The 13773-nt window shown below is 36.4% G+C and overlaps 1 protein-coding gene across 1 annotated transcript in view; it reads right to left on the bottom strand.

Annotated features, from left to right (window-relative positions):
- The window catches only part of SMCHD1 (structural maintenance of chromosomes flexible hinge domain containing 1), a 75383-nt gene that overhangs the window by 32222 nt on the left and 29388 nt on the right, over nt 1-13773 (bottom strand). Inside the window, exons 18-24 of the mRNA XM_027675844.1 lie at nt 12222-12299; nt 11989-12108; nt 6649-6793; nt 6336-6432; nt 3159-3231; nt 1347-1486; nt 248-382 (exon numbers count right to left, since the gene is read on the bottom strand). Coding sequence (XP_027531645.1) covers nt 248-382; nt 1347-1486; nt 3159-3231; nt 6336-6432; nt 6649-6793; nt 11989-12108; nt 12222-12299 — 788 coding nt within the window. The remainder of the gene's footprint in view (nt 1-247; nt 383-1346; nt 1487-3158; nt 3232-6335; nt 6433-6648; nt 6794-11988; nt 12109-12221; nt 12300-13773) is intronic.

Below are 13773 nucleotides of genomic sequence, written 5' to 3'. Positions count from 1 at the left end.
ATTTCTGAAAACACCTCAGGGATTTAAGAAATAAAGAGTAAGAGGTGAAGAAAAAAAAAGTTAAAAAAGTTTAAAAATTCTTTGCCTTTTTATGATTTCCTAGAGATTTAAAACTGCAGCCACCTGATTATCATGCTTATGGTAACTAAAGCAGTAACTTTTAGGGGTTGATTCATAAAAGATGTAACACAGTACAATAAACTGTTTTCAATTTTTTGTTCATGCAAACTTTCCAAGCAATACTTACAAGTATTTCAATTCTTGCTTTCAGTATCTGGTCTTTCTTGATATTCTGTACATGTATAACTGGACCAGTTAAAATGTTTGTCCCTCCATTACTGCAGTCCACAGAATACACAGGAAGGTCTGAAGCACCTAAAAACTATTAAAAATGCAAGAATAAATTTCAAGTTTCTTTGACAGAAGAAAAATGATTACTCCAGAAATTATTATTTGTAGAAATCCAAATATATATATATATATATATATATAGGACTATATACAGAAAAATTTGATATATTTCAGTTTTCCAGAAGCCTGCAAGATCAACACCTGTAGTTTTCTGCAGGTGATAAGAGATGTGTGGGAGAAAGGAGGAAGTTATAGAAATAAAATATACTATCTATCCAACTGCTTTGTACTAACACATAAGCATTAGTCTCTTCTGCCATTATGCAATAAATTCAATTAAACTCTTAAGTAAACATAATTTTCATTAATTTACTAAACATCATGAATTTAAACATTGAGTTCAACATATCATACTATTGCAGACCCAGTCTGCAGGAAGACAATGTATGCATATAAAGTGTAAGTGGAATGCAGACTATTTTGCAGTGAGAAAAACATTTTTCTTTGTTCTTGCTGAATTTCACTAGAATTGGAAAAGTTACTTCTTGAGTCAAAAAAAAAAGGGCAAGTTGCCAAAAGAGCAATTTTTTTTACTTAAAGTCAGAGCACGACATGCATTCTCTTCTGAGCTTAGATTAGTGCTTATGATAATAGTCTTATCTAATATTCTTTTTGGCACTAGACTTGCTTTTTCAACTTAAAAAAAAAATCAAAAGTAAGCTGCATGAAGTAATTTTTCTGAATACATTTTCACATTGTGTATATCCTCACATAATTTTCTCTTCCATTTCTATGGCCAGGTTCCACTGATTCTAAAACTTATTGAATGACTGAGATGAGGTAAGAGAGTCACAGTTTGGCTACTGAACTGTAGAAACTTCAAAAGCATTATTAAAGATATTAAACTCTATCTAGATTCCAAAATAGACTCTTCTCCCAGCTCTTTGAAAAGGAAGTTTCAAAATTCTTATGGCACATAATGAAATGCAGTTTACCTTACAATGAACAATCAGCTCTGGCTGTGCTGTTATATTTCCTGATTCATCCAGTACTTCAACCTGAAAGGGAAAAGCTGTACCATTTTCAATCTTCAGAATTTCTGAATCTGGTTTTACTTTCAATTGACGAGGAGGGCCTGTAAAAATGCAGAATTGCATAACAGTAGTTATATTTTAGATAACTAGTGAGACACTGAGTTTCAGTTTTTGCTTTCTCAAGGAGATTTTAAAGCCAAGCTACCAAGGTATGTGTGGTAACAAACCATCTAAAGCAACTCAGGTGTATTGGTTTATATTTAAAAGTTCTAGACCCTTTTTGTCCTTCAATACGTAACACCTGCCAATCTTTTGAATTCAGTATGGAATAGTTAGACAAACAAGATGAAATTCAGCATATACAAGGTGTAAACACACGATATGGGTCTGTTCATATACTAATGGTTTCACATTGATCAAAAAGAACCTTGGAGCTTTCTTCTGACATGTTAAAACCCAAAATATTCATGTTGAAATATCTGATTAATTGCCAAAGCTATCACAGCTAAAATCTGCATGCAAAGAAATGCAAAAGAAAATCTGTTGTCATTACTTGGACAGTAAAGTGAAGCTATTCAACTAAGTCTATCCCCTTGAACATATAATTATTTTTATCAGTTTTAACAAAGAGAAGGAAGTAACAGATTACTATTAAAAGGTAAGTTCTGAAGGAACAAAGAAGGCAAATTTTCAGAAACATCCTTTATGCATGATGCATTAGAACTTCCATTTCAAACTCAATGGTTGAAGAACAAGAGACTGAAATAGCTTTTATTCACTGCTTCATCAAAAAACAGCTTTAAAAGCCAAGAATAAGTCCAGTGAGAAGAAAGATGTAGTGAAGTATCTCTACACTGCCAAAAGCAAAAAATTCTCACAAAGGACAAAGCTGCTTTCAGTCCAAGGTAAATAACAGTAATACACAAATACACAACACAGTCTGTCTCAAGTTCAGTCATTCCACTCTGTTTTCTATATGAAGTCTTACCTCCTCAAAAGATAAAGAATAATGGAATGAACTGTTCACTGTTGGCCTAACAAAGCTTGAAGTACACAATTTCTATGCAAAATGAGACACAGAAGCCTCAAGTTTGGTAATCTGGAAGGTCAAAAATCAGCCTTCAGACTATACCTTGCACCCCAAATTCAGAAAAACCCAAGTAACAAGGGATAACAGGTCTCATATAAGGGAATCCTCAGTATCAAGACACCCACAAAATATAAAATTCTGATAAGGGCAGTGTCCTTACAGATTTCCATGTTCCTCTCTTGCGTTATGATTAATTCAACATGTAACATTAAAATTTCAGACACAATCCAATTGCCAAAGCATCCCCTTTGCTGGGATAGGAAACTGAATGAGCACTTACTCATTCACAACATTTTTTCTACAGGGCGAACAGGTCAGTGCAGACTAGTACAGGTTAAAGATCTTAATGCTAAAGAAAAATTAGAAGATAAGAAATTAATTTATTCAATGTTGCTAGGCTAGAAAAAGATTTAAAATGATTTAAAAAAGAAATGAAAAATTAGTCTCAAGCAAGCAGAAAAATTCCAGCTGCTAGAACAATAGACAAAATTGGGCTGTATGATGTTATTCCTGCCAAGAATGACATGCCCTTAGGTTTATTTAGTTTCTAGTCATCATTTGGATGAGATAGAATCCTTTTTTTATACTTCACTAAATGTTTAACCTTCTTGGGAGAAGTATTTCATTAATAGTGTCAGAATAAAGTTCAACAGGAATTCATTAAATATTTTAAGAATACTTACCAGGCTGCAATCTTATTTTAATGATCTGTGTGTCTTCTTTCAAACCAGGAAGAGTAATCTTCAGATTAAAGTTCTAATTAAAATAATATTTTAAATATTAACCTTAAAAAACCCCATACAATAAACTGTCTCGCATAATCATGTCAGTTCACATATATGTAAAATTTATCTCTACAAATTTTCTTGCACTGCTAAAAAAAGGGAAAAAAAATCAACATTTTTTTCCCCTGTACTGAAATCTATCATTTCCATGTTATACTCAGAGACATTCAATCCAGGATTTGCATGTTATACTACATGGTTCTGAAACCATTAAAAGCAGCTATCATAACTTGTGGTTTCCTGCTTAAAGGCTGTTTTAATGGGAAAAAATATATCAGTTTTTAAAAAAGGAGTTTTAAAGACAGGGTCAGCAACTTTTGTGTTTGTTATTCCTTAGCAAGGCACAACTAGTGTCCATCTCATCTTTGGATAAGGCCATAAGAAAAACAACTGCTGTAGCCTGCATCACTAAAAGCAACTTTCATATTAAAATCAGAGAATGAAGCAGTCAAGTCAACCTTAAAAGCTCCAACTTAAAAAAACTAGTTGCACTGCAGATATGTGAATTTCATATGTAATATATATATTTGACAATGTTTAGTTGCAATTCATGAACTGTCATCTGTATATGCTCAGAAACACTGTCTCTGGAAAGGTTTAGTTTCATAATCGTGGCGTATGCCCTTGCCATGCCTCACAATATATGTGCAACATTAACACCTTGTAGATTGCATGAAAACAACCAGGCAATTCTTCTGGTTTGCTTGGTGAGAAAAGCAGAAAGTGCAATGAGGCCTGGGCAGGCACATCACAACTGCAGCCACAGCAAATACATGAGGTCCCCAGCTGATGACCAGACACGCAGGTGCGTGAAAACTCTCCAGCTCTGACCAGCCACTCAAGCATACAGGTCTGCTGGAAAGCCAAACACTACATATCAGCTGAAGCCCCAGTAAAGTAAAGGGGAAAAGAAGGGAAAAAATATGGTAGGGAATAAAAACATAGGAAACTGATATAGATGATAATAGGTGTTCAGTGCTAATGAGCTGAATTCTTCAGTAGCTTTGTATTCATTCACTAGACACTAGTCTTATGCTCTCCTTCTTTTAGTTTCAAAAACTTATCTGCAATACTCAGTTTTTACTTAATACTGTCTTTTCATACTGCACTACATATAGTTGCAAATTATTCTTGCTATCTTTAACTTCATTCCTTTTAATCTTTCAGCATCTGTGTCTTCCAGGAAAGTTGTTTTCCCTTATCCTTTATGACCCCTGTATCAATTTTACTCCTGCTTCCAAGTCTGCTTCTACGTCTACTGCAGTATTTTAAAATAAAAAGAAGAACAAAGAAATATTTTCCTTTTATAAACTCTCTTCTTCAACCTTCTCCTGACTGTATTCAAAATCCTATAAAGGAATCGTCTTCATATTACTTACACACTTGTCATAAAATTTTCTTGTTGATTCCACCCACAATGAAAACACATTTCTATTTTGACTGGTTTGGGGGGAACTGAATCAATGACTACAGAAGTAAATGAAGTCTGCTTTCTCTTTCATCTCTATCAGTGCTTCCTTCGTTGACAACTGTGATATGCTGTATTTCCTATCTTAGCTGAGTTTCTCTTCTCCATTTGGCATGATTATTCCTTCAACAGTTTTTTTCTTTACTTCTACCTCTGAAAAACAGTATTTTTTTCCATGCTTTCCAGTTCTCTTTTTGTTCTCTCCTTCACTTTCTTCTTCTAAATTATTGTTTCTCTTGAGATATTTCAGCTGTTCTGCTACCATTTTACAATCAACTTTTAAAGTATTGAAAATTTCTCATATGTTCTTCTCTGCTTCCTAATTTTTAATTAAGCACTGAGAATTACACTGTATTTATGTTTTAAAATTATCTGTTGCTTTTATTCTGCTGTACCACAGTCCTGCTTTTTGTCATTTTTTTTATTACTATCTTAAACAGTTCTTTTTTCATATAAATTAGAACCACTACTTTCAGTGCCAGGTCCAGTATTGCCTCTGACGTTTCATGCAATTAAGCAACATGAGAAAGTAACATCCCTTCTTTTCAACTACTATAGTATGATACTATTTCTGTACTGCAAGTTCCTTAAATGGCTCTTGGTCTTGCCCTCACCAAATTTAGGTCTTGTTCCAGCCTGGCACTTTTGCTCCTACACACTTTATTTCCCACAATCCACCTCTATTTTATGTCATTATTCTTGCACTTTGCCTTAAATGCTCAGGTTTGCCTACAAAACCTACTATGTTCAAAACTCTCCAGTTTGCCATAAGAGTTTGCCTCTTTGCTTTACACATCTTTCCACCAGCAATGTTTTTTGCTTTTTTCTAAGCAACAATATCAACACTACCTCAGTTCCTAGATTTCTTTTTACTGCGCTAGACTACAAGACTAAACGAAAGGATTAGGACCTGGTTAGAATATTGTGTAAACACAGCATATACATGATTTTAATTTTTTTTTTTTTTAAATCTTCAAATCTGTATTTATCAGAGACATTAAGATCTGTTTTATGAAAGAAATATTTTTAGCATGTAACACAGGTTTCTGTTTTTACAGTAAATTAACAGCTTGACTAAGTGCTGGGAATCCATCAGTAACAGGCTGGATTTGGAAAATGTATTTGCCACCACCATTTTGGAAACATTTAAAGAATCTCAAACAGATATCCCCGACATTAACTATTACTACTCATCATCTCAACTACAAGAATGAAAGATTTCAGTGCTCCCTGTGACAATTCAGTGCAAAAGTCACCAGGATGGTTTGGCTTAAACCAATTTCAGCACCAGTTCAAACTCAGATAGCTGATTTAGGCTGCTGGGCACACTCTGCCACACATCCATGTAGTGCTCAGCCCCTCCAGCTCCAGTACCATCAGCTAACAGAGTACAGGTATGAGAAAGACAAACTGATCAGGGTAAAACTGTAAGAGATAATTTGAAAATATTTGCAAATTTATTTAAAAATAAATAAATGAAATACCTGCAGTCATTAGTGTAGGCCAAACTTACCTAACACTATGTGACAATTCATTTTACATAAAAATTACTTGTTCTGTGGGTTTTCTTGTAATATGTTACTTCAACTTTAAATATGTTAGCCTACCTTGCCCTGGCAACTATTGATACAGCCTTTAGCAGTGACACTCTTAATGACACACTTTGTTCCCACAGGTATGTCATCATGCTTCAATGTTAATCCACTAGAAAAATACATAGAAAACACAACAGAATAAATTTAAAAACAAACACAGTGTTTTACTACATAAGATACTTTCAGATACTCTTATGGAAATAAAAGCAAAAATGCCATCTAATTTATGTGAAAGAAATCCCGTATATCACTGAGACAAACCCAAAGTATTACTATATTATTGTCACATGAAGAAAGGACAAAAAAGGAGAGATGGTTGAATTACCTAGCTTCAAGAATTGGTCTCATGCGAGATGTCAAGTGTGTTGCATGACCAAATTCATCCTGCAATTCCAAAGGAATACTAAAAGGTACTCCAATTCGAAAAGGAAGCTCCAAAAGACCAACCAAAAATTTCTCTGGTTTGCCCTCTAAGAGAAAAGAATAACATGTTTAGAAATAATTATGCGTGCTCATTGGATTTTTCTTGATTAAGGTTGCAATTAAGTCAAGTGGTTTGCAGCTGCAAAGTAAACAGGCTGTTCAGAATATGTAACCAAAGTTATTGTTTACTAATTGATCGTCTTTTTTTAACTTACACTAACATAAAACAATAGTTAAAACATAACAGCATAAGAAATATAACAGGACAGTATTTAGAACATCACTACAGCACCTGAAACTGGACAAGTTCCTTGCAGACAGTTTTTTTAAACATTTAATTGCTTTAATTATAGTAAAATAAAATTATTTATGCAGCAAAACATTTTTGTTCTACAACTACCCCAAATCTGAGAGATAAAGATGAGTAATAATGTGTATTAGAAAAAGAAATATGAGTGCATCCTCCCTGTGAAATCTGGCCCCATTAGACTGCCTCCAATTAGGCCCTAATAAATGAGACTCAGCAGAATGGTAACAAATGGGAGCTGGTAAATCAGAGTCGTGTTTTGTGGAATCTAACTGGCTTGACCAACTGGCCTTTAAAATAAAGAAGCAATGCACTGCTGAACTAAGTGGTAAATATATCTCCTATGAAATAATTTTGAACTCAAATTAACAACTACTTTCCTTACCCACAGGTGTCATTATCAAAGAGATTCCTTTGCACAAGAGATGACACCTCGTACTGGCCAAAATTATTTACTGGTTACAATAGGAAAAAGACCTCAATCTTACAGTGCCTACAGTTTTACTTACAAGTGAATGATAAAACTGTAAAATGATTTGAGAAAATAACAGTAAAATAACCACAAAACTTAGGAAATTAGTTTTAACCAGCATTTATGATGATTTTTTAGTTTATCAAGAAGAACTATAAACACTGTTATAGAAATAAAATATTTTTTCCTCAGACAAAAATGCTGCTTTTTCAGTTCAGATTTTTTTTTTTTTAATTTTCAGAATCTACATACATAAAAGGTCACACAAATGTTAATATTTTGGAATAACGAGTGTGAAGATTTATGGCTGCCTTTGAGACAACGCAAAACATTGCAACAGTAAAGACTTGAAATATTCAATTTTCAAGACTCCACATATTAAAATTGTCGAATAAAAAAGCAGTAATACATAGCAAAAGTTGCTTTTGGTATCCCTTGTGTTAAAAGATTCAAACTATTAGTTAATTAGATTTTTTCAAGTTTATATTCCTTTCCAAGGTGATTCATTTCAATTGTTATGGCTCAGGAATCTTTAACTGAATGCTTCTATACAGGGGAAAGCCACACTACTACTAAGAAAAATTTTTAAAATGCAGAATACAACTTTGCAACTTTAAAGATTCTCTTTTCATTTTAATAAAGAGATAAAGGAGCAGACAAGGTTCATTTTTGTTCAGAGATTTTTTTTTCTTTTCTTGGAAATATCTTGAGACTTCAATGACAAGTTTTCAGACATATGTTTAGACAGTTACTTTTCTCAAGTAATGCCAAACATTTTTTCCTGTATTATCATACAAGAATACCTCTTTCTACTGTGCCAATAAGAAAAAGCTTTTAGAAGAATATGCTACAAAGAACTCTTTTCTGACTAAAGGGTTTGCATTCAGAGCCTCTTCTTCTGAGGAAGAAATAGGAGGCTACTGGAAACGGTGATTTTTTTTCTTGATCTTCTGAAAACAGATGTTAGCTTTATCTACCAAAATTGTAATGAAAATATCCATTTTAAACTCTAAGGAATTAGTATTTTTTTACCTTACTCTTTCCCCACCCTCTTGTAGATTCACAGAATGGTTGAGGTTGGAAGGGTTTTCTGGAGGTCCTCTGGCTCAAGCCAGAGGCTTGTGACCCTGGTTCAAGCAGGGCCACCCTAGAGCAAATTGCCTAGGAACACGTCCAGACAACTTTTGAATATCCCAGAACATGTAGACTCCACAACATATTGGGCAACTTGTCCCAGCACTAGGTCACCCCCACAGTGAAAAAATAACCACAGAGAGTGGTTATCAGTGGTATGAAGTCTTGTTGGAAGGCAGTAAGTAGGGGTTACCCCTGGGGTCAATACTGGGTCTGATTCTGTTTCACGTCTTCACTGATGATCTGGATGATGGGGTAGATCGTACCTTCAGCAAGTTTGCTGATGATACAAAAGTAGGAAGAATGGCTGATAAACCTGAAAGTCGTGCTGCCATCCAGAGGGACCTCAACAGACTGCAGAAATGGGCTGTCAGAAACCTCACGAAATTCAGCAAGAACAGCCCCCAAGCTGTCAACCAAGTGCACTGAAAGCAGCTTTGCGGAAGATGGCCTGGGGTCCTGGTGGATAACAGAGTGCACACAAGCCAACAATGTGCTCTTTGCTGCAAAAGCAGCAATAACCTTCTTGGGCTGTGTTAGAAGTGTTGCCAGCAGGTGGAGGGAGGTGATCCTTCCTCTCTACACAGCATATGTGAGGCAACACCTGGAGTACTGTGTCCAGTTCTGGGCATATTACCTTACAACACAGAAGCATGGACATACTGGAGAGAGTCCAGCAAAAGGCCATGAAGATGATGAAGGGACTGGAGGGTGGTGACGCACCGGAATAATTTTCCCAGAAAAGTCGTTGTTGCCCCATTCCTGAAAGTGTTCAAGGCCAGGTAGGATGGGGCTTTGAGCAACTTGGTCTAGTGGAAGGTGTCCCTGCCCATGGCAGGAGGGTTGGAACTAGATGATCTTTAGGGTCCCTTCCAACACAAACCATTCTGTGATTCTGTGATCTGTCATATGAAGAAAGGCTGGGAGAGCTGGGGCTGCTCCGCCTGGAGAAGAGAAGATTCATGGGGATCTTATCAATGTATGTAAATAACTGAAGGGACAGTGTAAAGAAAGTGGAGGCAGACTCTTTCCAGTGACAGAGGACCAGAGGCAATGGGCACACACTAAAACACAGGAGGTTGTCCTGTACATGCTGTGTGATGGAAATCAGGATGATCTGCTCCATGACCATTGCTGGCATTGAAGTCATGCTGACAGGCCTGTAGTTCCCTGGATCCTCCTTCCAGCCCTTCTTGCAGATGGGCATCACATTTGCTCACCTCCAGACAACTGGAACAACCCTGGTCAGCCAGGACTGCTGGTAAATGATGGAAAGGACTCAGTGAGCACTTCCACCAGCTCCCTAGGTACCTTTGGAAAGACCCCATTTGGCCCTATATACTTGTGTGTTTCTAATGGTGTTGCTGACCATTTGCCCCCTTGGATCATTCATTCTGCTCCCCTGTCTTCCAGCTCAGGGGGATGCGTACTTGGAGAACAATTGGTCTTATTATTAAAGACTGAGGCAGAGAAAGCATTAAGAACCTTATCCTTTTCCACTCTGCTTCCCTTCCACATCCATAAAGATGGAGATTCTCCTTAGCCCTTATTAGCCTTACTAATGTATTAATAGAACATTTTTTGTTGTCTTTTACAGCAGTAGCCAGATTAAGCTCTACTTGGGCTTTGGCTTTACTAATTTTCTCCCTGCACAATCTCATGACATCCTTGTAGTCCTCCTGAGTTGCCTGTCCCCTCTTCCAAAGGCCATAAACTCTCTTTTTTTTCACCTTAGTTCCAGCCAATGCTCTCTGTTCAGCCAGGCTGGTCTTCTTCCCTGTCAGCTTGTCTTTCAGCACATGGGGACAGCATGCTCCTCTGGCTTTAAGATTTCCTTCTGGAAGAATGTCCATGCCCTTCAGGACCGCCTCCCAAGGGATTCTGTCAACCAGGGCAGGCTAAAGTCTGCCCTCTGGAAATCCAACGTGGCAGTTCTGTTAACCATCCTCCTTACTTCTTCAAGAACAGAAAACTATCATTTTGTATACATTTGATCAATGTGCCCAAGACCAAGCCAGCTTCCAACTATCACATAACCCACCAGTCCTTTTCTGTTCACAAACAGTAAGCCCAGTGGGGTGCCTTCCCTGGTTGGTTCCCTCACCAGCTGTGTCAGGAAGTCATGTTCCACACACTCCAGGAATCTTCTGGAGTGTTTCCTCTCTGCTGTATTTCCTGCAGATATCTGCTTAGCTGAAGCCCTCCAGGAGAACAAGGGCTAGTGATTGTTATACTTCTCCCAGCTGCTTCTATATTTCACCGCCCATTCATCCTGGTTAAGTGGTCTTTTAACACAGACTCCCACCACAATATCTGCCTTGTTGGCCTTCCCCCCACTTCTTACACAAACACTCAATCCTATTGTCACCATCATCAAGCTCTAGAAAGTCCAACTACTCCCAGGCTACCCCACCACTTCTTCTTTGCCTATCCTTTCTGAAGGGGAACATAAATATAAATAGCCATGCAGGAAAGGCTTATAAACAAAAAGTAACCAGCTACTAACAGATAAACGCAGACAAATAAATCAGGAAATGAAATCATCTTAGAGGGTAAGAGATACAGAACTAGTAAGACTATACCAAAACCACACTGTAACTGTACATTGTGTGCCTTACAGTCTTCAACAGTGTCATTAAAACCGAAATCTATGAATTTTGGGGGGAAGATAAGATCTATACAGACTACTTTAGGCCACATACATATACACATACCAGAGTGTAAGGCAAGATAGATTAACATTAAACATATGTAACAGTATTATTTTTATTCTGGTTTTCTAGTTAAGTATTTTATGATGGTTAACCCAAAGAGACAGACTCAATACAATCAAATGAGAATTTAGTTTTGCACAGGATTCTTCCTTTAATTAAAAAAAAAAAAGACTTCAATCTCAACATGCATATTTTAAATGTATAACCTGTTTCTTTAATGAGTTTCTGTGGTTTATGCATGAAAGTTGGCCTAATAAATACTAGTTTTATGAAAGAATATTTATGTCCATGGCATGAGGAAAAAGAGTGATTCTAATTAAGCAGAAGTTTCTTTTTCTAAGTACGTTTGGGAAAGTTCACATTAGGGAGCTTCAGATTACATCAAAATTTTTTTTTTTTGGTAAAACTGACTGTACAGCAGAGCCAACACACTACAGGTCAGATCAAAACCTATTAGGAAAAACTTTTTTTCCCTGAAAATGCTTCATATTTGACATGCACATGCTACTTTTCAGTGGTGAAAATTACCTCTCAACTAAAACATGAATAATTTTGATATACAATGAATCAACTAGAAACAGTAACAGTAGAAGAAAATAAGATTGGAATTCTTACCTATAATAGTAAATTTAAATACTTTAGATGGTAGAGGCCTCCCTGCGTAAGTGTCTGCATTACTTTCATTCAATACTACTTGCAATTTCAAGGAGTAGTTCCCGAGTTTCTGAAGATTTTCTAAACAATGATAAAAATACACTTAGAAAGAAAAAACACCCTCTCCAACCAAAAACTAAAACCAACCAACCAACCAAAAGCCAAACCTCAAGATACTGAATATGCAAACTTACCCATTTTTTTAAACCAGTATGGCCATTTGCCTCCATGCTGACTGATATGGGAAATTATTTCTTTATTCTCAGTAGGTGCTGCAAAACAAACACTTAGCTACAAGTATTTAAATTTTACACCATAAGTTTGCAATTTTTAAGCATTACTATCACTTATTATTACTATCACTTCTAGATCTACTAAATATCAATTCAGCTCCCCAATTAAACACATTGATCACAGCTAATCCTATTTTAATTAAAAATTGCTAGCCTCAGACACATGACACAAAGTAGCAGCCTTTCATTTGGTAACCCTTCATGTTCCTGCTTCAACTAATCACTCCAGCTTTCTCTTTCCCTCAGCTCAAACCCACTTTATTTTTTGAAACACAATGAATCAAATAGAAACACTAACAGTAGAAGAAAATAGGATTGAAATTCTTATCTATAATAGTAAATTTAAACACTTTAGATGGTAGAGGCCTTCCTGCGTAAGTGTCTGCATTACTTTCATTACTGTAAAGTCATAATTAAAGGTCAACCTAACCTTATTTTTTGGCCAAAACTTTCAAGCCCCTCTTCATCAGAGCCCAGATAAAAACATTCCTCATATCCCAGATGTCTTTCCAGCCCTTTCTTCCCTTGTCCAAACCCTGCACAAAGTGTTCCTAACTCAGCTCAGACAAGTAGTTTCTCATAGTCTAGTTCCCCTGCTATCCCACCCTTTCCTTTGGCAGCTGTTTCAAAGCCCATCAGACCCCTCTGCTTTATCATTCTCTCAACCCTAATTCAAACTCCAATTTTGAACCGAATCTTGTATAAGACTCTCTACTAACAGACGAGGTATGAAGTTTCTTGTAGCTCATCTCTCTGTGTGTACTCAGCCCACAGTACATTCTGTCAAGTATTCTATTCATTGAAAGAGAAACATTTTGTACACTGTGTTTGCTGTTGGCCTTCCTATGGTTGTAACCATGTTACTCTTATTTGTACAATTAGGGGTTTGAGTTTGACAGGTGCGCCATGCCCAAATCCTCACTCACAGGATTTACTCATTGTTCTGGTGAAGAACAGGGGAACTACCCTAATGATTCCTCAATTGACTAGAGAAAAAAGACAGGAAGCAGTAGAAACAGTTTTAAGCACAAATTTTCATCAATGAGTCAAGTGGTCAGGAGACACAATAGGTCTGAAGGCAGACTTTTCAGTGATCAGAAGCAAAGGGGTTTATTTCTCCCAGGAACAACACTGACAAAATAGGATAATAGAAACACCATGTCTCTCTCAAGTCCATACATCCTGAACTCAGGATGGTGTATCTCAGTTAAGGTGGCATAATACCAATTTGTCATGCTGATAATCTGTAATACATGAACACCTTTTTTTTAATTCCAATCTCTTTATGCCCCAGCACACTACACTGGACAGTGGTCATGCACAGCAGACAGTTCCCAAATAATGAGTGCCATTAAAATATGACCTGTATTCTCATGACACGTATACTAAACTGAAGCTAAGATACTTCTATTTGGTTTTCTTTCACATGTATCACTACAATAATCTCAGTGTT

The sequence above is a fragment of the Neopelma chrysocephalum genome, unplaced genomic scaffold, assembly GCF_003984885.1.
Source record: "Neopelma chrysocephalum unplaced genomic scaffold, ASM398488v2 Primary Assembly neopelma1_22, whole genome shotgun sequence".
Classification (NCBI taxonomy): domain Eukaryota; kingdom Metazoa; phylum Chordata; class Aves; order Passeriformes; family Pipridae; genus Neopelma; species Neopelma chrysocephalum.
The sequence above is the reverse complement of the archived record's forward strand: the minus strand, read 5'-3'. Positions and strand labels throughout refer to the sequence as shown.